The 21555-nt window shown below is 37.9% G+C and overlaps 1 protein-coding gene and 2 non-coding genes across 3 annotated transcripts in view; 2 read left to right on the top strand and 1 right to left on the bottom strand.

The window, feature by feature from the left end:
• The window catches only part of LOC112058047 (dynein axonemal heavy chain 10), an 88332-nt gene that overhangs the window by 31886 nt on the left and 34891 nt on the right, over window positions 1-21555 (top strand). The window contains exons 29-50 of the mRNA XM_052887958.1: window positions 177-335; window positions 1008-1244; window positions 4563-4816; window positions 5304-5452; window positions 6232-6341; window positions 7028-7206; window positions 8043-8238; window positions 8664-8761; window positions 9143-9278; window positions 10457-10543; window positions 10687-10829; window positions 11629-11807; window positions 12204-12386; window positions 13115-13240; window positions 13877-14130; window positions 15353-15541; window positions 16015-16187; window positions 17012-17177; window positions 17829-17987; window positions 18788-18882; window positions 20056-20313; window positions 20567-20726. Of these exons, the coding sequence (XP_052743918.1) occupies window positions 177-335; window positions 1008-1244; window positions 4563-4816; window positions 5304-5452; window positions 6232-6341; window positions 7028-7206; window positions 8043-8238; window positions 8664-8761; window positions 9143-9278; window positions 10457-10543; window positions 10687-10829; window positions 11629-11807; window positions 12204-12386; window positions 13115-13240; window positions 13877-14130; window positions 15353-15541; window positions 16015-16187; window positions 17012-17177; window positions 17829-17987; window positions 18788-18882; window positions 20056-20313; window positions 20567-20726 (3690 nt within the window). The remainder of the gene's footprint in view (window positions 1-176; window positions 336-1007; window positions 1245-4562; window positions 4817-5303; window positions 5453-6231; window positions 6342-7027; window positions 7207-8042; window positions 8239-8663; window positions 8762-9142; window positions 9279-10456; window positions 10544-10686; window positions 10830-11628; window positions 11808-12203; window positions 12387-13114; window positions 13241-13876; window positions 14131-15352; window positions 15542-16014; window positions 16188-17011; window positions 17178-17828; window positions 17988-18787; window positions 18883-20055; window positions 20314-20566; window positions 20727-21555) is intronic.
• Window positions 1895-1967, bottom strand: Trnaa-agc (transfer RNA alanine (anticodon AGC)). The gene has a single exon. It is a non-coding gene; the product is annotated as a tRNA-Ala (tRNA).
• On the top strand, window positions 2948-3020 carry Trnaa-agc (transfer RNA alanine (anticodon AGC)). The gene has a single exon. It is a non-coding gene; the product is annotated as a tRNA-Ala (tRNA).

Raw genomic sequence — 21555 nt, 5'->3', positions numbered from 1 at the left:
ACTTTAAAGAAGGATTTATCTCTTAGATAGGTAGATAAATTCTTTATTGCACATGAAAAATATAAAACAATATACATCAAATAATAAAAAAAGTAGTTAGTTCCTTAGTAGCTTTAGTCTTCGACGCTCCTCTAAAACAGGTTTATGGGGTAAACTGTACAATTTAACAATTGCAGTCTCTTCGTACAACGATGAACATGAACATCAAAGGTCTGGAGGACTTCAAATTGGTGATGGCGACGATCTCCCTGGTACAACAGCTTACCATCACAGCCGAGGTTAAGTTTAAGAACATGCAAGAAATCTTCCATATGTTGAGACAACATGGTATTGATGTAAGTTAGCTTTAGGCTTTAAATAATTTTGTTTTTGAAGTAATACTTCGTTACCCTTGACTTGGGGAGTAAGCTGGGTGAATGTGTTACATAATGTATAAGCTGGCGAGGCGGCTGGTGAATATGTTACATAATGCGGAACGTTGAGAGGGAGAGCTAAAGAAAACTTACTTCGGTTGTGTGGTCTAAAGCATACTCGTTTTCGAAGAGATACCTTCGTATGGGAGGGTGAACGTAACGCGTTACAGCTGAAGTTGGCACGTTTGATACTTGCACTTGTCATAGCGAACTTCGGACTGATTATACGACCACAACTATTTTAAAAGTTTCTATGTTGTTTCTGTCAAAATGTTCTTTTGCCTCTTTCACCTCTCCGACAATAGAGGATTCTTAATTAACCTCAATAATTAAATAAAACTAATCTGTCAAGCGTCCCGAAATGTACACGTTTTTTTTAGATATGTCTCTTGAGATGAGAGAGATCTTTGCTATGTCTCTCTCTCATATGAAAAGAATAACATTATAGTTTAAGTCATGTATGTTTTCTTATTCGTTCTAAATTTCTGCGCGTTTTTATCACCGAAAAAATCTTCTACAGAACATTAAAAAATTATAAAATTACAATCGCTCTTCGTTATACATAATTATGTATAGATTTTATTATTATTTCAGGTGTCAGATGATGACTTATTATTTGCTAAAAAATTGGAAAGTTCCTGGGGCAGTTTGTATCACACGTCACTGTTCCGTGCGAAAACATTGGAGCAAACTAAAGAGAAGTTCTCAAAGATGAACGTGATTGAAATATCCAAGTTCCTGAAAGAGTTGGATGACTTTGTAGAGAAGTTTGACAAAGAGGGACCTAGCACAGTCGGGGAAGACATGGACAGGGGACTACTGCTTATGGAGGTAAGCTGTGTTTTTTTTTTCAGATTATAGAAGAATGTATGCGAGCGAAATGGGTATGTTGAGAGTGCGGTTGACTAGTACTAAAATAAGGTATGATGATACTAAAGAAGAGGAAGTTTGAAAGCGGTGGTATTAACAGAAAAGTTGAAGAGTTAAAGGTTAGATTGCTATAGACATGTGATGCGGAGGGATGAAAGATATAATTAGTACCAGATGAATGTAAACATTGTTATTGGAAGCACACAAGAGGAGAGCAAGGCCAAAGAAGATATTTCTTCTTATCAGCATTCCTAAGTCTATGGACACAGAACGGTCTGCGGTTAGGCCGACCAATCAGGAGCAAGAGCAGTTGAAGATTGTAATTTAACGGTTTCACTTCCTACATATTATAATATACCGAAAAATAATAAATTGTAATCAGTATTTTCAGTTCACAATATGACGGCAGATTATAATATCATGAGGGAGATTATAAACCAACTTATTTTAAAATCTAACGGTGACATATACACACTAAAAGTTGACTGAAGATGACTTATTGCGTTCATTTATAGACAACACAAGCACAGTGAAAAAAAAACATTAGATATATTTTTTTTTTTTTATATGAAAAGAATTTATTTTCATTTACATTTTATAAAAGTAACTATTGGAGGCGCCGGGTATCGATCCCGGTACCTCTCGCATGCTAAGCGAGCGCTCTACCATCTGAGCTACGCCCCCTGATACAGTTACGACCAAAAATCTTATACTTAATAATTATAAAGTGAATGTACGTGACCTTTAAAACGCTACGTTTTGTTTTGCAATCATCTTACGTAAAGCATATTTAGTAAATAGTAACACAAACTTAGGCCGCGATTTTGTCTGTGTCATTATCAGCCCTAACGACCCACTACAGTGGATATGGAGCTTAGAACTACCACGCTGTATCAGTGTGGGTTCGCGGAATTACAATGATAATGTTAACGTCTAAATTGACCACTATGAGAATAAAATAATGATAATGACAGACCGACGCCGACGGCTTATGGTAGGCGTCAACTGATCCGCATTGTATGTATCGGACGCATCGCATCAAACGGATTTTAATATTCTTTGTATAGAAAGTCATAGTGCTTCCACTGATCCACATCGTACGTAAAACGTATCTACTATAAAATTAAAACTTCGTTTGTTACGATGCGTCCAATACCTACGATGCGGATCAGTGGACGCTTACCATAATCGTGCTCTCCGAGGCACAGGGTGTAGCACCATCAAAGTCAAAGTCAAAATTCATTTATTTCAAATAGGCTTAGTTTACAAGCTCTTTCGAAACGTCAGGTAATAATATTAAACTTAAGATAATGGTGATAATAATTATTCGAAAACTTAAAATTAAAGTCACGAGGGTTCCAAACGCGCCTTTGTCCGAGAAGCATCAACTTCCCAACTTACCAAATAACTCTCGACTATTTCTCGAACGTAAAAAAAATTAATATTTCATAAACCCAGGATTAAAACCCTGGACCTCGTGATCTACAGCTGCATAGGTAACCACTTAGCCAACGAGGCAGTGTATTGAAGTATTATAATTGTGGAATGCTTAAAAGGTCACGTACGAATATTGCGTATGTTTAATTATACTTTCACTTGCATTATAATAATTATAGTGGTAACGAGCATGTATGTCTTGATATATTTTAACATTATGTATATCAGGGGGCGTAGCTCAGATGGTAGAGCGCTCGCTTAGCATGCGAGAGGTACTGGGATCGATACCCGGCGCCTCCAATTATTTTATAATATCTGTTTTTATAATTTCAATAAAAAATCTTCTCAATCTTTTGAAATTTTAATAAAAAATCTCAATCTTAATCAAGTATGATCTGAAATTTAAGTCCCGATAACTCCACTGTTAAGGGGTGGGTTACAATTCCTAAGGTGTAAGTTAATTGTCGCATGCCCATTCATAAATCAGCGCATTCATATATCTTTGCGCTTATTTGCGAGGGGATATTGGTCATATTAGAGCTGTGACAGCCCAGTGGATATAACCTTTGCCTCTGATTACAGTAGGTGTGGGTTCGAATCCTATCCGGGGCATGCATCTCCAATTTTTCAGTTGTGTGCATTTTAAGAGATTAAATATCACGTGTCACAATCGGTGAAGGAAAACATCGTGGGGAAACCTGCATACCAGAGATTTTTTTAATTAATTTATTTATTTATTTTTATAGGGTACCAACAGGTTATGACAAATTAAAATTGAGTTTTACAAAAACATAGATTAGTGAAGAACATGCGTAATTTAGTACTCGAATAGATACATAAAAATAATTAAAAGAATAATAAATAGGTTAATTAGACTAAATTAGGGAGAAAACTGTTTTAGATTTGCGTGCGTGTGTGAAGTCTGCCAATCGGCATTGGGCCGGCGTGGTGGACTAATGGCCTATTGGTATATGGGTTAATAATGATGATTGGTCATATTTACATGATATGGCAAATATTTTTTTTTATAAATTTAACTACTTCGTTGGTCTAGTAGTTACTGGTTAAAGTTAGGCTTTGGACGGATGGTGATAAACAAAAAATAATAACCCCTAGCTTAGTTTTTTGTGGGCTCTTTTCGGACCAAGGAGCTGTGGAACCTCTGGTAACTTTTATTTTAAGTTTTCTTTTAATAATTATTATAATAATTAATCAACAGTAAAAAAAACATCTGGTTATAGCTTGGCAACTTCGTTCGTAACACTCACGATGCTCCACACGGGCCGGGGGGCGTGTAGCGATGAATGAAAACCCCACAACTGATGCACCTCACTTCACCGCTATCACGATTTCACACCCGCGCAGTCTTTCCCCGCGTCGCCCGCAAATCATGCGAGTATCATCAAAGAACCTGCCAGACTAAAGTAACAACTTTTGATAAACTACCCTCCTCCCAATTTGTATCAATAACGAGGTTAATAAAAGTTGTTACTAACCAGCTGTTTTTTTTTTTTTATTGTTGCTTAATTTATTTATAGTTATACAACTTAACAGCAACTACTACAAATTGCGTGTACATTATCTCGTTCCGACGCTCAGAATTTTTTATTTCCTGGTAACTCAATTAGCTACCAGAATCAAGAATTTTCGTAAATAAAAAAGCTGATCGTCTCATCGAGATGAAGCTACTCACGAAAAATTTACTTTATAATAATCAATTGTACAAAATGTTCCCGGAGTAATTTAAATAAATGATAGAAAAAAAAATATATTACCGCATGTTAAGAAAGGACTTGTAAACTAAGCCTAATCGATTTAATGATTACACAATTTAATTTGCAGGAATATACTAAATACTTCGACGAACTAGAATCTAGGAAGAGGGCGTTGCAACAAGCTGAGCAGCTCTTCGACAATCCCCTCGCTGACTTCTCCACCTTCAACCGAGCCAAGACCGACTTCAATGCGATGGAACAAATCTACAAAATATACAAGGCGCAAAAGAGTGCGAGGGAACTGTGGGCTAAGACTTTGTGGGTCAATTTGAACCCACAGGCATTGGTTGATGGCATCGAGCAGTTCTTCAAGGAATATAGGTGAATCCATTTAGAAAATAGGTTTATCTGTCTTTCTGTTTGTCCGAGCTTATCTTTGGAACGGCTGAACCGGATTTTAATGGGACTTTCACTGGAAAGTAGAGTAACATATATTTTTATCCCAAAGAATCTTTTTTTTAATTTTGAGATCTGTGAAAAACTGAATAGCACGTGTGTCCGATAGTAAATAAATTAAAATATAACACATATATACGAGAGTTGAAAATCTGACAATACCGTCAGTGTCTAACAGGGTATACCACTAGGGCCGTTCTTGTTGAATTGATGAACTTTACAAAATGTTGATGTACCTACTCAACATGTCGCGTATTTGTTTTTTTTAAAAAAAGCTCGTTTGTGTTTTGGTATCGTGTAAATAACTCTATTCGTTTGAGGAATGACCGGCACTTTAATTTTATTTATATGTATTGATGATTTATTATATAGGTGAAGGATCACTTCAATATGAATGTTTCCAAAATTTCAGGAAGCTAGCGAAACCAATCCGCCTCAGTCCCACCGGTGTGACACTAGACACTAAAATGAAACAGTTCAAAAACGTGGTCCCACTGATGGTGTCCCTCAAAAACGAGGCAATGCGCGAACGGCACTGGAAGGAATTGATGGCAAAAACAGGTAAGTAATAAATTTTAAACATCTTTTTTCAACCCCCAAAGTAAAAAGAGGGGAGTTTTAAGTTTGACATGTCTGTCTGTCTGTTTAGTTAATTTAGTTTTTATTTTGCATGAAAACTTATGGGCGAGTGTTCTATATGTTTGATGAAATGTTTATGAATGTCTGCAAATATACTCGAGTCTCAAATGAAAGTGCACTTGATCGAGAGTGTAATTAAAATGTATGACAAATATTTGATGACAAAAGATGGAAGCGGGCTTACTTGGTAGAGGTACTTTCAAGTCCACCCACTACCCATAACTCTGACGGTTTCTACGCAGCATATCGTACTGGAACTCTAAATCGCTTTACTTCTTTGCCTGTAAGGTGGTAACATCAGACATGAGCCTATTTCATCATTATCAACCCATATTCGGCTCACTGCTGAGCTCGAGTCTCCTCTCAGAATGAGAGGGGTTAGGCATTGGCCTAACCCCTCTATAATTTCATAGCGTGGTCGACTATTGAGTCGACCACGCTGGCCCAATGCGGATTGGCAGACTCCACATACGCAGAGAATTAAGAAAATTCTCTGGTATGCAGGTTTTCTCACGATGTTTTCCTTCACCGTTTGAGACAAGTGATATTTAATTTCTTAAAATGCACACAACTGAAAAATTGGAGGTGCATGCCCCGGACCGGATTCCAACCCACACCCCTCGGAATCGGAGGCAGATATCATATCCACTGGGCTATCACGGCTTATAAATTACATTAGATGTGTCAATATAATTTCTCAGGTCAAGATTTTGATATGTCGCCGGAAAGATTTACACTGGAAAATATGTTTGCTATGGAATTGCACAAATATCAAGACGTTGCGGAAGAAATAGTAAACCATGCTATAAAGGTAATTAATAATATAAGGCATAAGAAGGCCATAAGGCATAGTCACACATCGGGCGATGGAACGAGCTACGTTAGGAGTATCTCTGCGTGATCGAATCAGAAATGAGGAGATCCGCAGAAGAACTAAAGTCAACGACATAGCTTAACAAGTTGCGAAGCTGAAGTTGCGAAGCCGATAGACGTCCACTGCAGGACACAGGCCTTTTGTAGGGACTACCAAACATTACGATACTGAGCCATCAGCTTCCAGCGAATCCCTGCGACTCGCTTGATGTCCACCTGGAGGGGGAGGGGGGGTCGACAAACACTGCGCTCTCAACAGTTGCTCTTTTTAAAAAATCATACAGTATCATAATTTACAATTGATGATAACATTACAATTTTTTATAGTTTTACTTTTTGTGTGAAGGTGGAAGCTGATTCAACGGCCTCCAAGCAACTTTGTCATTAAGGAACTCATCGATGGTGTAGTAATCTCGACTAAGCAAATGTTTTTTAACACATTGCTTAAAGCTATGCATTAGCAGGTCCAATGCATAGCTATAAGCAATGTGTTAAAAAACTTCAGTTTCGCCTCATTTCTGATTCGATCACGTTGAGATAGTCCTAACATAGCTCTGACCCTTCTTATGAGGCCAATAGTTAGCGACCTAAGAAGTTAAATGATGTTATATATTAATACATTAGGAACTGGCAATTGAACGTGGCGTAAGGGACGTCCAGGAGACGTGGGCTAACATCGCGTTCACTGTGACCAAGCATTTCAACCGCGGTGAGGACAGAGGATACACACTCAACCCATGCGACGAGATCACAGTGAAAGTGGATGACGATGCAATGGCACTGCAAAGTATGGCAGCATCACAGTAAGTATTATAAAAAGAAAATAAATATTATCTACAAGCCAACGTCCTGCGGTTTCAACCGCGTTGTTCCCGTTCCCGTAATTATACAGGGATAAAATATAGCCTATGACACTCACAAAGAACGTGGCTTTCTAGTGGTAAAAGAATTTTCAAAATCGGTTTAGTAGATCCAGAGGTTATCCCCTACAACACCACAAACTTTACCTCTTTATAGTATTAAAACAATTGAAATGCTATGTAGCAATTCTGTAGGTAACAGGTAACTTTAGTTCTGAATTATCTTGATATTTTTTCCAAAATATAGAAAAAAACGAAAATAAATTAAATTATTATAAAATCAAAGCTTCCAAAATTTTTATCCTAAAAGAGAATAAGTTATTTATCTTTATGTAATATTGGATCATTATACAGGATGCTGGGGAGTATTCCTTATAATCCTGGGGTTATATTCTTTACAGAAAATTAATTAAACATGTTTAAGGAACGTGTGTTCTAAAATTAATATTTTCGGAGTAAATAATATTTCATATGTGCATATAAGGAAAACTTTTTAAGATCTATCTCGTAGATCTTAAAAAGTGTTCCTTATATGCATCCTTGTAATTATGACGTAGCCAAGTTTTACGAATTTTTAAATGCAAGGATAGATAAAGGCGTGTGTTACATGGATATTCGGAATTATTTGAATTACTTTGTATGAAAACATAAAGAGTTTTAATGTTATAGTTGAAAAAATTAGTTATACAGTTAAGGAGCCCTTTAAGTGGACTTTTCAACAACTTGAAGTTATAGAAAACACTCCCGAGCACCCTATATTGATATCAATAAACTTTCAGGTTCATAGGACCATTTTTGACGGTAGTTCAAACGTGGGAGAGGCGCTTATCTCTGATTTCCGAAGTAATTGAGGAATGGTTAGCAACGCAGAGGAAATGGCTTTATTTGGAAGGGATTTTCGTAGGAGGTGATATTCGGACGCAATTGCCTGAAGAGGCTAAAAAGTTTGATGATATTGACAAAGCATTCAGGAAGGTATTTATCACAAGAATTTCAACCTTAAAAGTATTTGAAATTTATATAAGTCAAAAGTCAAGGTATTTCAATTAGGCTTAGTTTACAAGCACTTTCGTTTACAAGTCGTTTACGAGACAAACATCAGGTAAATGGGCTATCTAACACTGAAGGAATTTTTCAAATCGGACTACTAGTTCCTGAGATTAGCGCGCTCAATCAAACAAACTCTTCAGCTTTATAATATTAGTATAGATGGTGACAATAATTTGTCAAAACTATATCAAAATAAAGTTACGAGGGTTCAACATTACTTTCAGCTGGATATAGGCCTCTTTTACTGACTTTAAAATACGTCTTGACTTTTGTGCCAGCATTCAGAGGCTCAAAGCCGTGCTAAGACTTTCTTTTTTTTCATTTATTGACTTTTGACTGCTATTTCGTAGATAATGCTGGATACTGCAAAGAGACTAAACGTAGTTGATTGCTGCACAATTAGCGGAAGACTGGAAGAATTCATCAACTTGGGATTAGGTCTTCAGAAGTAAGTTGCATTAAGTCAAAATATTTAATTTTGTTTACCTTAACTATTAGGTATACTACAGTCTGGCAAATTGGTTAACACTCCAATGATATGCGGGCGACGGGTGGAAAGACTGCGCGGGTGTGGAATCGTGCGTGCTGGGAAGTGACGTGAATCAGTCATGAGTTTTTCATTCATCGCTAAACGCCCTCCGCCCCGCGCGTAACATCGGGAGTGTTAAGAAAGAATTTTATAAGCAATAAGCAATCAACATTTTTGACAATACAAACGTATGATAATTTCCGGATTCGTTTCATAAACATTGGTTGATAAAAAGTTAAGTTTGACAAGCAACTTTGTCAAACATGTTTGACCGTTGCCATTATGCCTGTATCATTTCAGATGTCAAAAATCACTCAACGATTATTTGGATTCCAAAAGACGGATCTTTCCGAGATTTTTCTTCATTTCCACCGACGAGCTGTTGTCTATTCTCGGAAGTAGTGAATGCAGTTGTGTACAAGAGCATATGATCAAGGTCAGGACATTCTAAAACATGTAATACTAGCTGATGCCACGCGGTTTTACCCGCGTGGTTTCCGTTCCCGTAGGAATACGGGATGATATGATGCCTATAGTTTTCCTCGATAAATGGGCTATCTAACACTGAAAGAACTATCTAACACTTTTTCAAATCGGACCAGTAGTTCCTGAGATTAGCGCGCTTTCAATCAAACAAACAAGCAAACAAATTCTTCAGCTTTATAATATTAGTATAGATTTACTGTCTATCTATCTAAGTCAAAACTAAAGTGAAAAATATGTATTCAATAAAATTGGTCAACATTATTTTGACGTCAATTAGTAATTTTTACATTAAAGTAGTAAGTTCGTGATACCCCATGATATGACCTCTGCCTCTGATTCCGGAGGGTGTGAGTGTGACCTACAACTTTTCAATTTCGTACATTTTAAGAAATTAAAATCACGTGTCTCAAACGGTGAAGGAAACACATCGTGAGGAAACCAGCGTACTTGAGAATTTTCATAATTCTTTACATGTGGGAAATCTGCTAATCCGCATTGGCCCAGCGTGGTGGACTATTGGCCAAACCCCTCATTCTGAGAGAAGACTCGAGTTCAGCAGTGAGCCGAATATGGGTTGATAATGACTGAGCTATCTCTCCTAGTTATTTAGTTTGGCTTCGATAAAACTCACAATCTGTAGTACATTTCAATGTAATTTTTTTTGTCGTCGTTTCAATATTTCAATGTAATTTTATACTATGTCAGTTTTTACTTTGGCAGGAGATGACTTATTTCGGTCCCCAAACAGCAATCTGAACGAAAATTGGTGAATAATTAAAATTCTTTCAACTTTTTTTTAATAGACATGCCGTTGAGAGGTTGTTGATTAAATTTCAAAAGTTTTCTATTTTCTTGAAGAAAATTCCGCTCTATATTTAGGCTTTAGTATTATGACTAGCGTACGCCCGCGACTTCGTCCTCGTGAAATTCAGTAATTCAGCGGGTAGAAAAGTAGCCTATGTATTAATCCAGAGAAAAATCTATTTTCATTCCAAATTTCAGCCAAATCGCTTTAGCCGCCGCGTAAAAGAGGAACAAACATACTTACACACTTTCACAATTAGACAGGACTTTCGCCTTTATAATATTAGTGTGATAACTTTTATATATTTTCTTTTACACTTTCAGATGTTTGACAATATTCGTGCTCTGGATTTGTACGTGGATCACACGAATCGCCCGGTTGCCGCTAAAATGATATCTGCTGAAGGCGAGGTTTGTTTTAAAACACATTCTTTTATTGAAAACGTCATATACGAGTAGGTAATTATATGATTTTGTTGTCTAAACCTCGTAAACTTACTCATAGCAACAATTTATAAAGCCTTTTATTAATTTTTTGTCCTTTTTCTTTGCAGATAATGGACTTTCGTTACGTGGTTTACACTGAAGGGAGGGTCGAAGACTGGATGAATTTAGTTTTGATCGAAATGCGCAACACCAATAAGTTTATTACCAAGAAAGCTATCTTCTATTACGGCAAAAACTGGAGGACTCCCAGGTTTTGTTAACATTTTGATTTTTAACCATCATTAACATAGATTTTCTTACAGAATTAAATAATTATTTATTACAATTATAATATTTATATTAGCATAAAATTGGGACGTTCTCTGGCCATGTATAAATGCATTAACAATGAATTTTTAAATGATTTAGCTATCATCTGGGAAAACCATTGAAAAAAATCCAAACGGCAACACCACCTGACGCAGAAGCTTTAAATTTTTCAGGAACCTTTTTTTGTTTAAAGGCATAAATAAATTAATTTTTCATTGTTCATTACAAGTTTGACAACGCCTATGTCTATTGAAAAAACGTATTGTTTTTAAATGAATATGAAAGATAGGAAGGATCGTTTTTGATAACTGTAGAATTTATTGCCCGCTGTTCTAATCAGATCCTTTATTCCTAACCGAACACTAGTCACTACAAACACACAAACCTAACATTACAAAAGTGCATGTGAACTAAGAGCGATGCTTTATTAGTGCGTACTGTGTAGCGTTGCCTCGGCGCAACGGATCAGGGCAATGTATGCCACATCTGTATCGCGATAATGCAAGACGACGCACGCACACAGTCAATTCTCAATGCAAACAACAAAATAATGCAAAACAAATAAGCATTGACCTTCGTCCGGCATCGTGAAACGTTTCTTGCGACGACACATTGCTTTAATGTAGCATTACATTTAAAATATATCATGGAAAACCACGCAGCGTCAAAACTGCGACAAAGCAACGCACTAATAGGGTAATGCTCTAAGGCTACTTAAAATAAATGAAATTTTAATTTAGAACGGACTGGATAATGGAATATCAAGGAATGGTGTGTCTGGCTGCCAACGGTGTGTGGTGGACTGCTGAGACGGAGGAAACATTCATAAGAATCAGAAATGGTAACAAACGAGCAATGAAAGAACATTTACAACAACAGAATGAGCAGCTAGATGGACTTGTGGTGAAAGTAAGGCAAGGTACGAGTGTAACAGATGACTTAGTCTGTAGCCAAATTTGTTTTGTTTTTTTTATATAAAATGCAGCCTAAGTACATATAAATTGGTCTAATAGCAGGACAACGTTTATCTGGTCAGCTAGTATTAATTAAAAAGCTGATGGCAGCACTTTCTGCTAAGAGTTCGATAGCTTAGGCGTAAATTTTTCTTTCATTGGGAGAAATGACGAATCTATACTAATAATATAAATCTGAAAAGTTCGTTTATTTGTTTGTTTCTTTGCTTCAACGCACTAACATCAGGGACTACGTCAGCTAGTGCAAAAATAAAGCTATACGACACTTATTAGAAGGTGATAAAACTGGCCCATATTATTATATCAAAGTTGACACGTCATGACCTTATTTGTGATTATAGATTTAACCTCCAACGATCGACTCAAGTTCCGAACTATCACAACAATAGATGTCCACGCTCGTGATATCATTGAAGGATTTGTTCGCGACAATGTTACCGAAGCCGCCGAGTTTGAGTGGGAGAGCCAACTTAGATTTTATTGGCAGAAAAAAGATGACAACCTTTGGATTAAGCAGTGTACAGGTACGGTAAGGGCGATGCATCATTAGTGCTTTGCGTTGCATCGTCCTAAGGGATCAACGCACTATATGCCAAATGTGCGTTGCTATGACGCACGACGTTGCAGCGCAAAACAGGACGGCACACAAAAGTTTAATGTAATATGGCATATAAAAAATATACAGAAATCGGAGATGCAACACAATACGCTAATGAAACAGATGTTTAAAGGTTACAAAAAAAATTATATTTATTTTTTAATAATAGTAAATTGGAAAAGTTTATTTTGTTCATCATATTTATTATCAGTTGCTCTAGATCTAGAGTAATCTCTTAAATTATTTAAAATTACACAGATTACATTAGGTTGATGTGATCATAATATTGATAATGTATTCAGCTGAAAATCAGCGCCGTGTATTATACTTGTACGTAATGCACGGCATATGCTGAGCTGTATACCTTTTCTTTTAAAGGGTTACAGACAAACATGCTGTCTTTAGGGTAAGGTACTGTTTGTAACTTTTAAATCTGAATAAATTTATAAATTCTTGATAAAATCATTCTATATTAATATTGTAAAGAACATTGAATAGTCTTCAAAACTACTGGAATGGTTTGAAAAATTTACCATTATAATCCTGCATAATCTTTGATGAACATTGGCTATATTTTATCCCTATTCCGGGAACTATGCGGGTGAAACTGCGTGGCAATGACTAGTCAGAATAATTCTTCATTGAACTTTTCAGGGTTGTTCGAATACGGATACGAGTACATGGGCTTGAACGGCCGCCTCGTGATCACGCCGCTAACTGATCGTATCTATCTAACCATTACTCAAGCGCTTACTATGCAACTCGGCGGCGCTCCCGCTGGTAATCATTGTATTATTCTTATTGGTATTATTATCTTTACTAATATTATAAAGCTAAAGAGTTTGTTTGTTCGATTGACCGCGCTAATCTCAGGAACTACTGGTCTGATTTGAAAAATTCCATCATTGTTAGATAGCCCATTCATCGAGGAAGGCTATAGACTATTTATTATCTACGTATTCCTACAGAAAGGGGAACCACACGGGTGAAACCGCGAGGCGTCAGCAGTGCAAAAGACAGATTATCGCTTTGACTTTGGATGTAGTAGTTAGTTGACATAACAAATCCCTTTGTGTGTGTTAACTAAATGAATAATGCACTAGAAGGCGTGTGGCATAGAAAGTCCTTTTACCACCATACTGGTGTTTAGCAACCGATCACACACAGTTAATGTTAATTTATACTCATGTTGCTGCCCTGCTAGAGCTTCGAATGTGACCAACTATAAAGTTATAGATTAGGTATAGTATGATCACAGAACAGACATCGCTAAAAGCTGAGTATGAGTGTTCGAAATTATTCAAAAATATGCGCAGGAAATCCGTTGCAACAACGTAACGCTAATGAGGTATCTCCCTCCGATAGGGTATAAAATATTATCACTAATGTCAGTACTGATTCAAAAAATATTTACAGGACCTGCAGGAACTGGCAAGACGGAAACAACAAAGGACCTAGCTAAAGCCCTAGGTTTGCTGTGTGTGGTGACGAACTGTGGCGAGGGCATGGACTTTAGAGCCGTCGGCCAAATTTTAGCCGGCTTGTGCCAGTGCGGTGCTTGGGGATGTTTCGATGAATTCAATCGTATCGATATCTCAGTATTGTCTGTGATATCGACTCAGTTGCAATGTATACGGAGCGCTTTGCTTATGAAATTGAAACGGTTTACGGTGAGATATTTATTTATACTGGTTACTATAGACCTCATTATTTCTACTTCTAAGGTACAAGGTAGTAGTCACAAGCCAATTTAAAATATTAAGACCATTATGATTTCTGTAAGTCTATGTCACTGCCTCGTTGGACCTATGTGCAAAATCAAAATCAAAAATCATTTATTTCAAGTAGGCTCAGTTTACAAGCACTTTTGACACGTCAGTTGACTATTTGTAAAGATTCTACCACCGGTTCGGAAGGCAGGTTCTGCTGAGAAAATACCGGCAAGAAACTCAACAGTTGCTCTTTTGAAAAAGTCATACAGTATTATAATTTACAATTGATAACAATTACTGTTTACATTTCTTATAGTTTTACTTTCTGTGTGAAGGTGGAAGCTGATCCAACGGCCTCCAAGCATCTTTATCATTAAGGAACTCATCAATGTTGTAGTACCCTCGACTAAGTAAATGTTTTTTAACACATTGCTTAAAGCTATGCATTGGCAGGTCCATCACAGTCTTGGGGATCTTATTATAGAAGAGTACACCCAAACCTACAAAAGATTTTTTTACTCTTTGGAGACGATATGCAGAAATAACTAACTTATGCCCGTGTCTAGTAAGACGTGGGTTTAAGTCTCCTTTTCGTTTGTACAAATTAATATTTTGTCTTACATATACTATACTGTTATATATATATTGACAGGCTACTGTTAGTATACCTATTTCTTTTGACGAAGTGACTCGCGTGATTTTAATTGATATATTGCTCGAATTGCTCTTTTTTGAAGTACAAATATAGATTGTATATCGGCAGCCTTGCCCCACAATAAAATACCGTAAGACATTACGCTATGTGGTTTCGGATCCTTAGATGCTCAGTTTGAGTCTAGCTCCCCCCCCCCCCCCCACCCCAGCACGCACGTCGATTCTCTTTCTACGATCGCTAACGCTTCGAAAACTAGAAAGATGTATGAGAATGACACAAACTTGATCACGTGACCTGTAATAGCAAATGTCATCGACGTGCTACTTGGCTAGGAGGGCTGATTTGGGCTAAGTAAAGTAAGTTTTTTGTATTAACGTGGTACTACAACTTCGTGCTCCATATTAATGACGTCGGGCCCGATAATTAAAAATTTTCCGATGAGTTGATACCCTCCTCCTTTTTTCGAAGTCGGTTAAAACAGGTTGACAGTGTTAGCACAATCTTAAACAAACTTATTTTTTTTAGTTTGAAGGTCAAGAGATCGCAATGGATAGTAAAGTGGGCATCTTCATCACTATGAATCCAGGTTACGCGGGTAGGACGGAGTTGCCCGAGTCAGTGAAGGCACTGTTTCGTCCAGTCGTGTGCATTCTGCCTGACTTGGAAATGATTTGTCAGATATCACTGTTCTCTGATGGGTTTCTGACTGCTAAAGTAAGCTTTATGTTTTACGCTTTCGCTTTTAGTTTTATCAGAATTTTGTATTGTGATTTTGTAAGAGATGTCGCTTTGTTTTGCTAAAATTGTCATATATATATGTTACCGTTACATTGTAAAATACATTACTTTATAATCTCACTCGTGATGTTATACTTAATCTACCGTCATATTGTGAACTGAAAATATTGATTACAATATAACGTGTTATTTTTCGGTATATTATAATCTATCGGAAGTGAAACTGCCCTTGGTCTTCTAAAGAAATAGTAGACCAAGGGCAGATTGACTGTCTAATAAATAGTATTAAAAATGGCAATAGAGTACAGAGTAAAATATTTGAAAATTAATTTCTGTTCTTTGGAACACGATAATTTCCGGTTAGAGAGGTTAGTTAGAGAGGTTAGTCCTAGAGTAAACACTTAACTAGTAAATACCTACTGAAGCAACCCTGATTTTTTGTATCTTAGGTATTAGCTAAGAAAATGACAGTCCTATACAAAGTGGCTCGCGAACAACTGTCAAAACAATCTCACTACGATTGGGGTCTGCGAGCATTGACTGCTGTGTTGAGAATGGCGGGGAAACTACGACGAGATTCTCCGGGGCTCAGTGAGATTATGGTGCTTATGAGGGCTTTGAGGTAAAAAAGAAATTATTTTTTTATAGTAGGCAATATTTGACGAAGGTCTGTTAAGTAAAGTGGAAGACTGGAGGACCAGGAATGCCTTGCAAGATTTTGTTTTCACTACAACCTACAACATGATGGTTATTTTATTTTTGATTGGTATACTACGCTTATTCATTATGAAGGTACCTTCATAATGAATAAGCGTAGTAAGCGCGTTCCACCACAGACCTATTAATTGCTTACCTATTACCAAGCGTGATTGCAGTCAAGCGGTTGTGTATTATAACACAACAAAAAACCCATTGCCTATAATAATATAGGTGCTAGAAAGAACCAGAGGGTCTACCAGGGTATTTAGTTAACGAATGAGACTAATATCTTAGCATTTTAATATATAAATTCCCGTAAGGGTGCCGCAGTCATCGTGTGGCAGATAGAAGAACGAAAGGTTTTCTCTTCCAATCTTCATTTTGAGAAAAGTGCCCGATAATGAACAGTGAGCTATAATTTGGCTCACGAGTCTCCTCACAGAATGAGTGGGGTTAGGTTAATAGTCCAGCATGCTGGCCCAATGCGCATTTGCAGATTTCACACACACGTAGGGAATTAAGAAAGTTCTCAGGTATGCAGGTTTACTCACGATGTTTTTCCTCCACCGTTTCTGACACGTGATATTTTAATTTCCTAAAATGCACCTAACTGTATAGTTGGAGGTGCATGCCCCGGTCCAGATACGAAACCACGCTTTCCGATTCCAAGACAGAGGTCATATCCACTAGGCTGTCACCCGCGTTACCCGATGATTAAGATAAATATCGTCAAAATCCTTTTACCAGGGACATGAACCACCCAAAATTTGTATTTGAAGACGTGCCACTATTCCTGGGCCTCATTAAGGATCTGTTCCCTGGTCTGGAATGTCCGCGAGTTGGCTATCCCGATTTTAATGCGGCTGTTATAGATGTTTTGGAAAAGGATTCGTATATTGTACTTGCTCACCAGGTAACTAGTTCAATTGTTTTTTAGACTTCTGTACTTACAAAGGAAAGAATGGAAACCTAGACTTAGTTCGCTGTCCATCTTTCTACGTGTGTGTTTTCGGTCTATCTGTTTGAAAAAATCGGTCGGATCGGTCTATCTTTTTCGTTAGAAACGCGTGAAGGTTTCAAGTTGTAATTAAGACTAAATACTGCATTTGTACCTCGTATTTTAAAATGAGGGTATTATAACCTCTAAGGTGCTTACCGTTATTTCTATTCTAGATTTATAAATTTAACACAAAGTTATGTTTTATAACATACTAGCGGACGCCCGCGACTTCATCCGCTTGAAATTCAGTTTTTTACATATCCCAAGGGAACCATGGATTTTTCCTTGATGAAAAGTAGCATATTTGTCAATCCAGAGTGAAATCCATTTCAATTCCAAATTTCAGTCAATATCGCTTTAGTAGTAGCACCGTTAAAAAGTAACTAACATCCAAACAAACATCCGTGCAAACTTTAGCGTTTATAATTTAGTAGGATTTATTATGGAGGAGGGTTATTGTAGTCTCATCAACAGAAGTATAAAAGGTTTTCCTTCCCCAAAATAAATCCATAGAGTAGAGTCCATGGAATAGATTAGTTTGTCACATTTGGTGTGTCTTTGCAGGTGGATAAAATTGTGCAAATGTACGAGACCATGATGACGAGACATTGCACGATGCTGGTCGGGCCAACGGGGGGTGGGAAAACAGTCATCAGCCAGACTCTGGTGAAGGCGCAAACTAATCTTGGCCTGCCCACCAAAGTCACTATCGTTAATCCAAAGGTATCCTGTTGTTTATATATTCTATTGTACCTTAGTATAGAGCCAAAATACTTAAATCTTTACACCTGTAACGCGTACTAAGCGACTTAGTCATTCTTCTCCGGAAAGTACGTTTGGCATTGAATGTAGTGGGGAAGGTTGGTGGTGTTACACCGTGTGCATCAAAAAGTCAGTTGACGGTCTCGATCATTATCGACCATTGGTATCTGCTGTGATTGCTCCAAGTGTAAAAATATTATCACCCTAGGCCCTCCAAAAAGCATAATATATGTCTAAGACATGCTATGCGTTATATGCAGCATAAGCTTATACGAACGAAAGTCTAGTCCTGTAAGACTGTTAAAATTAGCTGATAATGATAATGATAAATTACGCATGACAAAAGTTTTCATGAGCTGCTTACTGAAACATTTCTATCACCAGTCTACAGTGAAAGCATCATCATCATCATTATCAACCCATATTCGGATCACTGCTGAGCTCGAGTCTCCTCTCAGTATGACAGGGGTTTAGGCTAATAGTCCACTTCACATACGCAGAGAATTAAGAAAGTTCTCAGGTATGCAGGTTTCCTCACGATGTTTTCCCTTCACCGTTTGAGACACGTGATATTTAATTTCTCAGTGAAAGCATACAATGTGCGTATTTTGCTGTTTAAAAGTTTTTCTGTATCTTAACTAAGCATACCTAGTAAAAATTCCAAAAAAGGTAATTTTAAGAGTATAATGTAACTAAAGCGAGTAACTGGCAGCTTTCCAACAAACACCCAGCGGCAGGTAAAGCGGAGTGTAACATTCCAGGCGTGCTCGGTAATTGAGTTGTATGGCATTCTGGATCCCGTTACCCGAGATTGGACTGACGGGCTCTATTCCAAAATATTCCGGGAAATGAACAGGTAATTCTTTCTTACCTTAATTACTTTTATGGTAGCAGCTGAACTAAGTACTTAAAATTATAAGTGTACATAATGGACATGACTTATAATAGTAGGGGAGCCCGGGATGTTGAATTTGCAGTTACTAAAGCGTCATGGGGGACCAATTAGATTTGGTAGATTAAATGTTAGGATATATAAATGGTTAAATACTTTTTTTGCTTTCAGTGGTGGGAAAAAAACAGGCAATTTCGGTTACTTTGAATTACTGGAATTATCAGAAAATATTAGCGATTATTTCCTCCAAAATAAGTAAAAAATTAACCGTGCTTGTGGCTCGGATTCCATTACTTTACTGTCTAATCGTTAGATTTTTGAAATACACAACTTTTAGCTATCAACTGACCCACTTTATCCTTATCTGATGAGCTGGATCAGTATTTTTGGAGTTACTTTATTTTTTGGTTGCCTAAACATAGGTTAGTACGTTGTAGGTTGTACCAATATCATATTGTACCAATATCAAGAGCTCATACTTGGTGAAGGTTCTCAACAACGTGCAAGGTATAGTGACTTATGTTCAACTGCCGCGCTCGAGTAACTGCATAAAATCCCTCTTCGGCTCCCCTACTTAAAGGAGAAAGGGAAAACTGAACTATCTTTATTCGTGGAACTTATGATGACATGTTGATCAGTCATTCATGGATCGATGAACCTTGTAAAAATGTGATATACCTACAGACTATTTTCTTCAATAAATATAAATAACATTTAAGTGTCTGTCTGTGATTTCAAGATAACTTGTGTTTTATTTAATTTCGTCCGCGTGGAATTTAGTTTTTCACAAATCCCTCGGGAACCATGTACTCTTTTTCGGGATAAAAAGCCTATGTGTTAATCCAGACTAAAATCTATTGCCATTAAAAATTTCAGCCAAATCGCTTCAGTAGTAGCGGCGTAGTATTCATACAAACTTTCGCGTTTATACAAGTTTTTTTTTTAATTTATTTCTCTCTATTTATCCGGGACCGGTACGGCAGAACAGATTTTAAAGGGACTTTCACTGCAAAATAGAGAAGATTATCGAGCAACTATTAGGATAATTTTTAATTTTTAATAATCCTTAACCCACTCATTTGCATTGGGACGGGGTGGCTCTAATGGTGGATTATAGTCTTAATATTTAAATTTTAGACCCGCAGAGAAAGAAGAGCGTCGATACTCCATATTCGATGGTGACGTCGACGCACTTTGGATTGAAAACATGAACTCTGTGATGGATGACAACAAGCTGTTGACTCTTGCCAACGGGGAGCGGATCCGACTGGCTCCATACTGTGCCTTGTTGTTCGAAGTTGGCGATCTGAACTACGCGTCACCAGCTACTGTCTCCAGAGCCGGCATGGTGTTTGTGGATCCGAAGAATCTTGGATACCAACCCTATTGGGACAGGTAAGTGTTCTCTTTTAATTCTGTACAAGTTACTCGTAGCCCTTGACTACAATTTCTCCTGATGGTAAGTGATGATGCAATCTAAGATGGAAGCGGGCTAACTTGTTAGGAGTATATGAAATCTACACTTCTTTCGGTTTTTTCGGCCCAAGGGTATAAATGGATGTCAGTCCATGTGCCCCGCGCGGACTGCGATTTCAATTGCAGTTATCTTAGTCTAGCATCACTACTGACATTGTATATGGTCCACAAGATGGCTCCGGTGTCGCAGCAATGAAGAAGAGCGCGAGCAGTTGGGCGGGTTGTTTGAACACTACGTGCCAGGCGCCATCAACTACATCGTGTTCGGGCTGTTCGGACTGCAGCAGCAGACGCCGCTCAAGACCATCGTGCCGCAGACACCACTCAACTTGGTGAGTATCTAGGCGAGGAGTTCATCGTCATCATCATATCAGCCGATGGACGCCCACTGCAGGACATGGGCCTTTTGTAGGGACTTCCAAACATCACAATCCTGATCCAGTGAATCTCTGCGACTCGCTTGATGTCGTCAGTCCGCGTGGTGGACAACCAACACTGCGCTTTCTGGTGCGGAGTCGCGGGGTCGCCATTCCTGCACCTTGGGACGCCAACGTCATTCGAACTATATGCCCCGCCCTTCTACTATATTGTCACTTCAGCTTTGCGACTCGTTCTACGGATCTCCTCATTTCTGATTCTCTCACGCAGAGATACTTCGAGCGTAGCTTGTTCCAGCGCCCGCTGTGTGACTCTGAGCCTACTTATGAGGCCTGCAGTTAGCGACCCAGATTTCGGAACCAAAAGTCATCACTGGCAACACGCACTGTTTGAAGACTTTTGTCTTCAAACGAAGGTCGAAGTTGAGGAATACGCCGCATAATACAATACCTCGCCGTTTTTTCATCAGTATATTATTATTTTTTATTTATTTACTAGCGGACGCCCGCGACTTCGTCCGCGTGAAACTCGATGTAAACTTTCAACTACCCCTACCCTGCCCTACCCCTTCCCTACTCCTACCCTACGTTGAAATTTTTCCTGAATTTTCTTTGTTATAAACCTCACGGAGCCCGAGACCTTTCCAACGAATGCAAAACCGTGGAAATCGGTTCGTGCGTTCTGGAGTTATAGCGTCAGGAAGGAAAACCCGACTTATTTTTATATAGTAGATGTAACATTCATACACTTAGATACTAATAGGTACATTGGTAGGTCTTGATC

This window comes from Bicyclus anynana, chromosome 20 (genome assembly GCF_947172395.1).
Source record: "Bicyclus anynana chromosome 20, ilBicAnyn1.1, whole genome shotgun sequence".
Taxonomy (NCBI): Eukaryota; Metazoa; Arthropoda; class Insecta; order Lepidoptera; family Nymphalidae; genus Bicyclus; species Bicyclus anynana.
The sequence above is the reverse complement of the archived record's forward strand: the minus strand, read 5'-3'. Positions and strand labels throughout refer to the sequence as shown.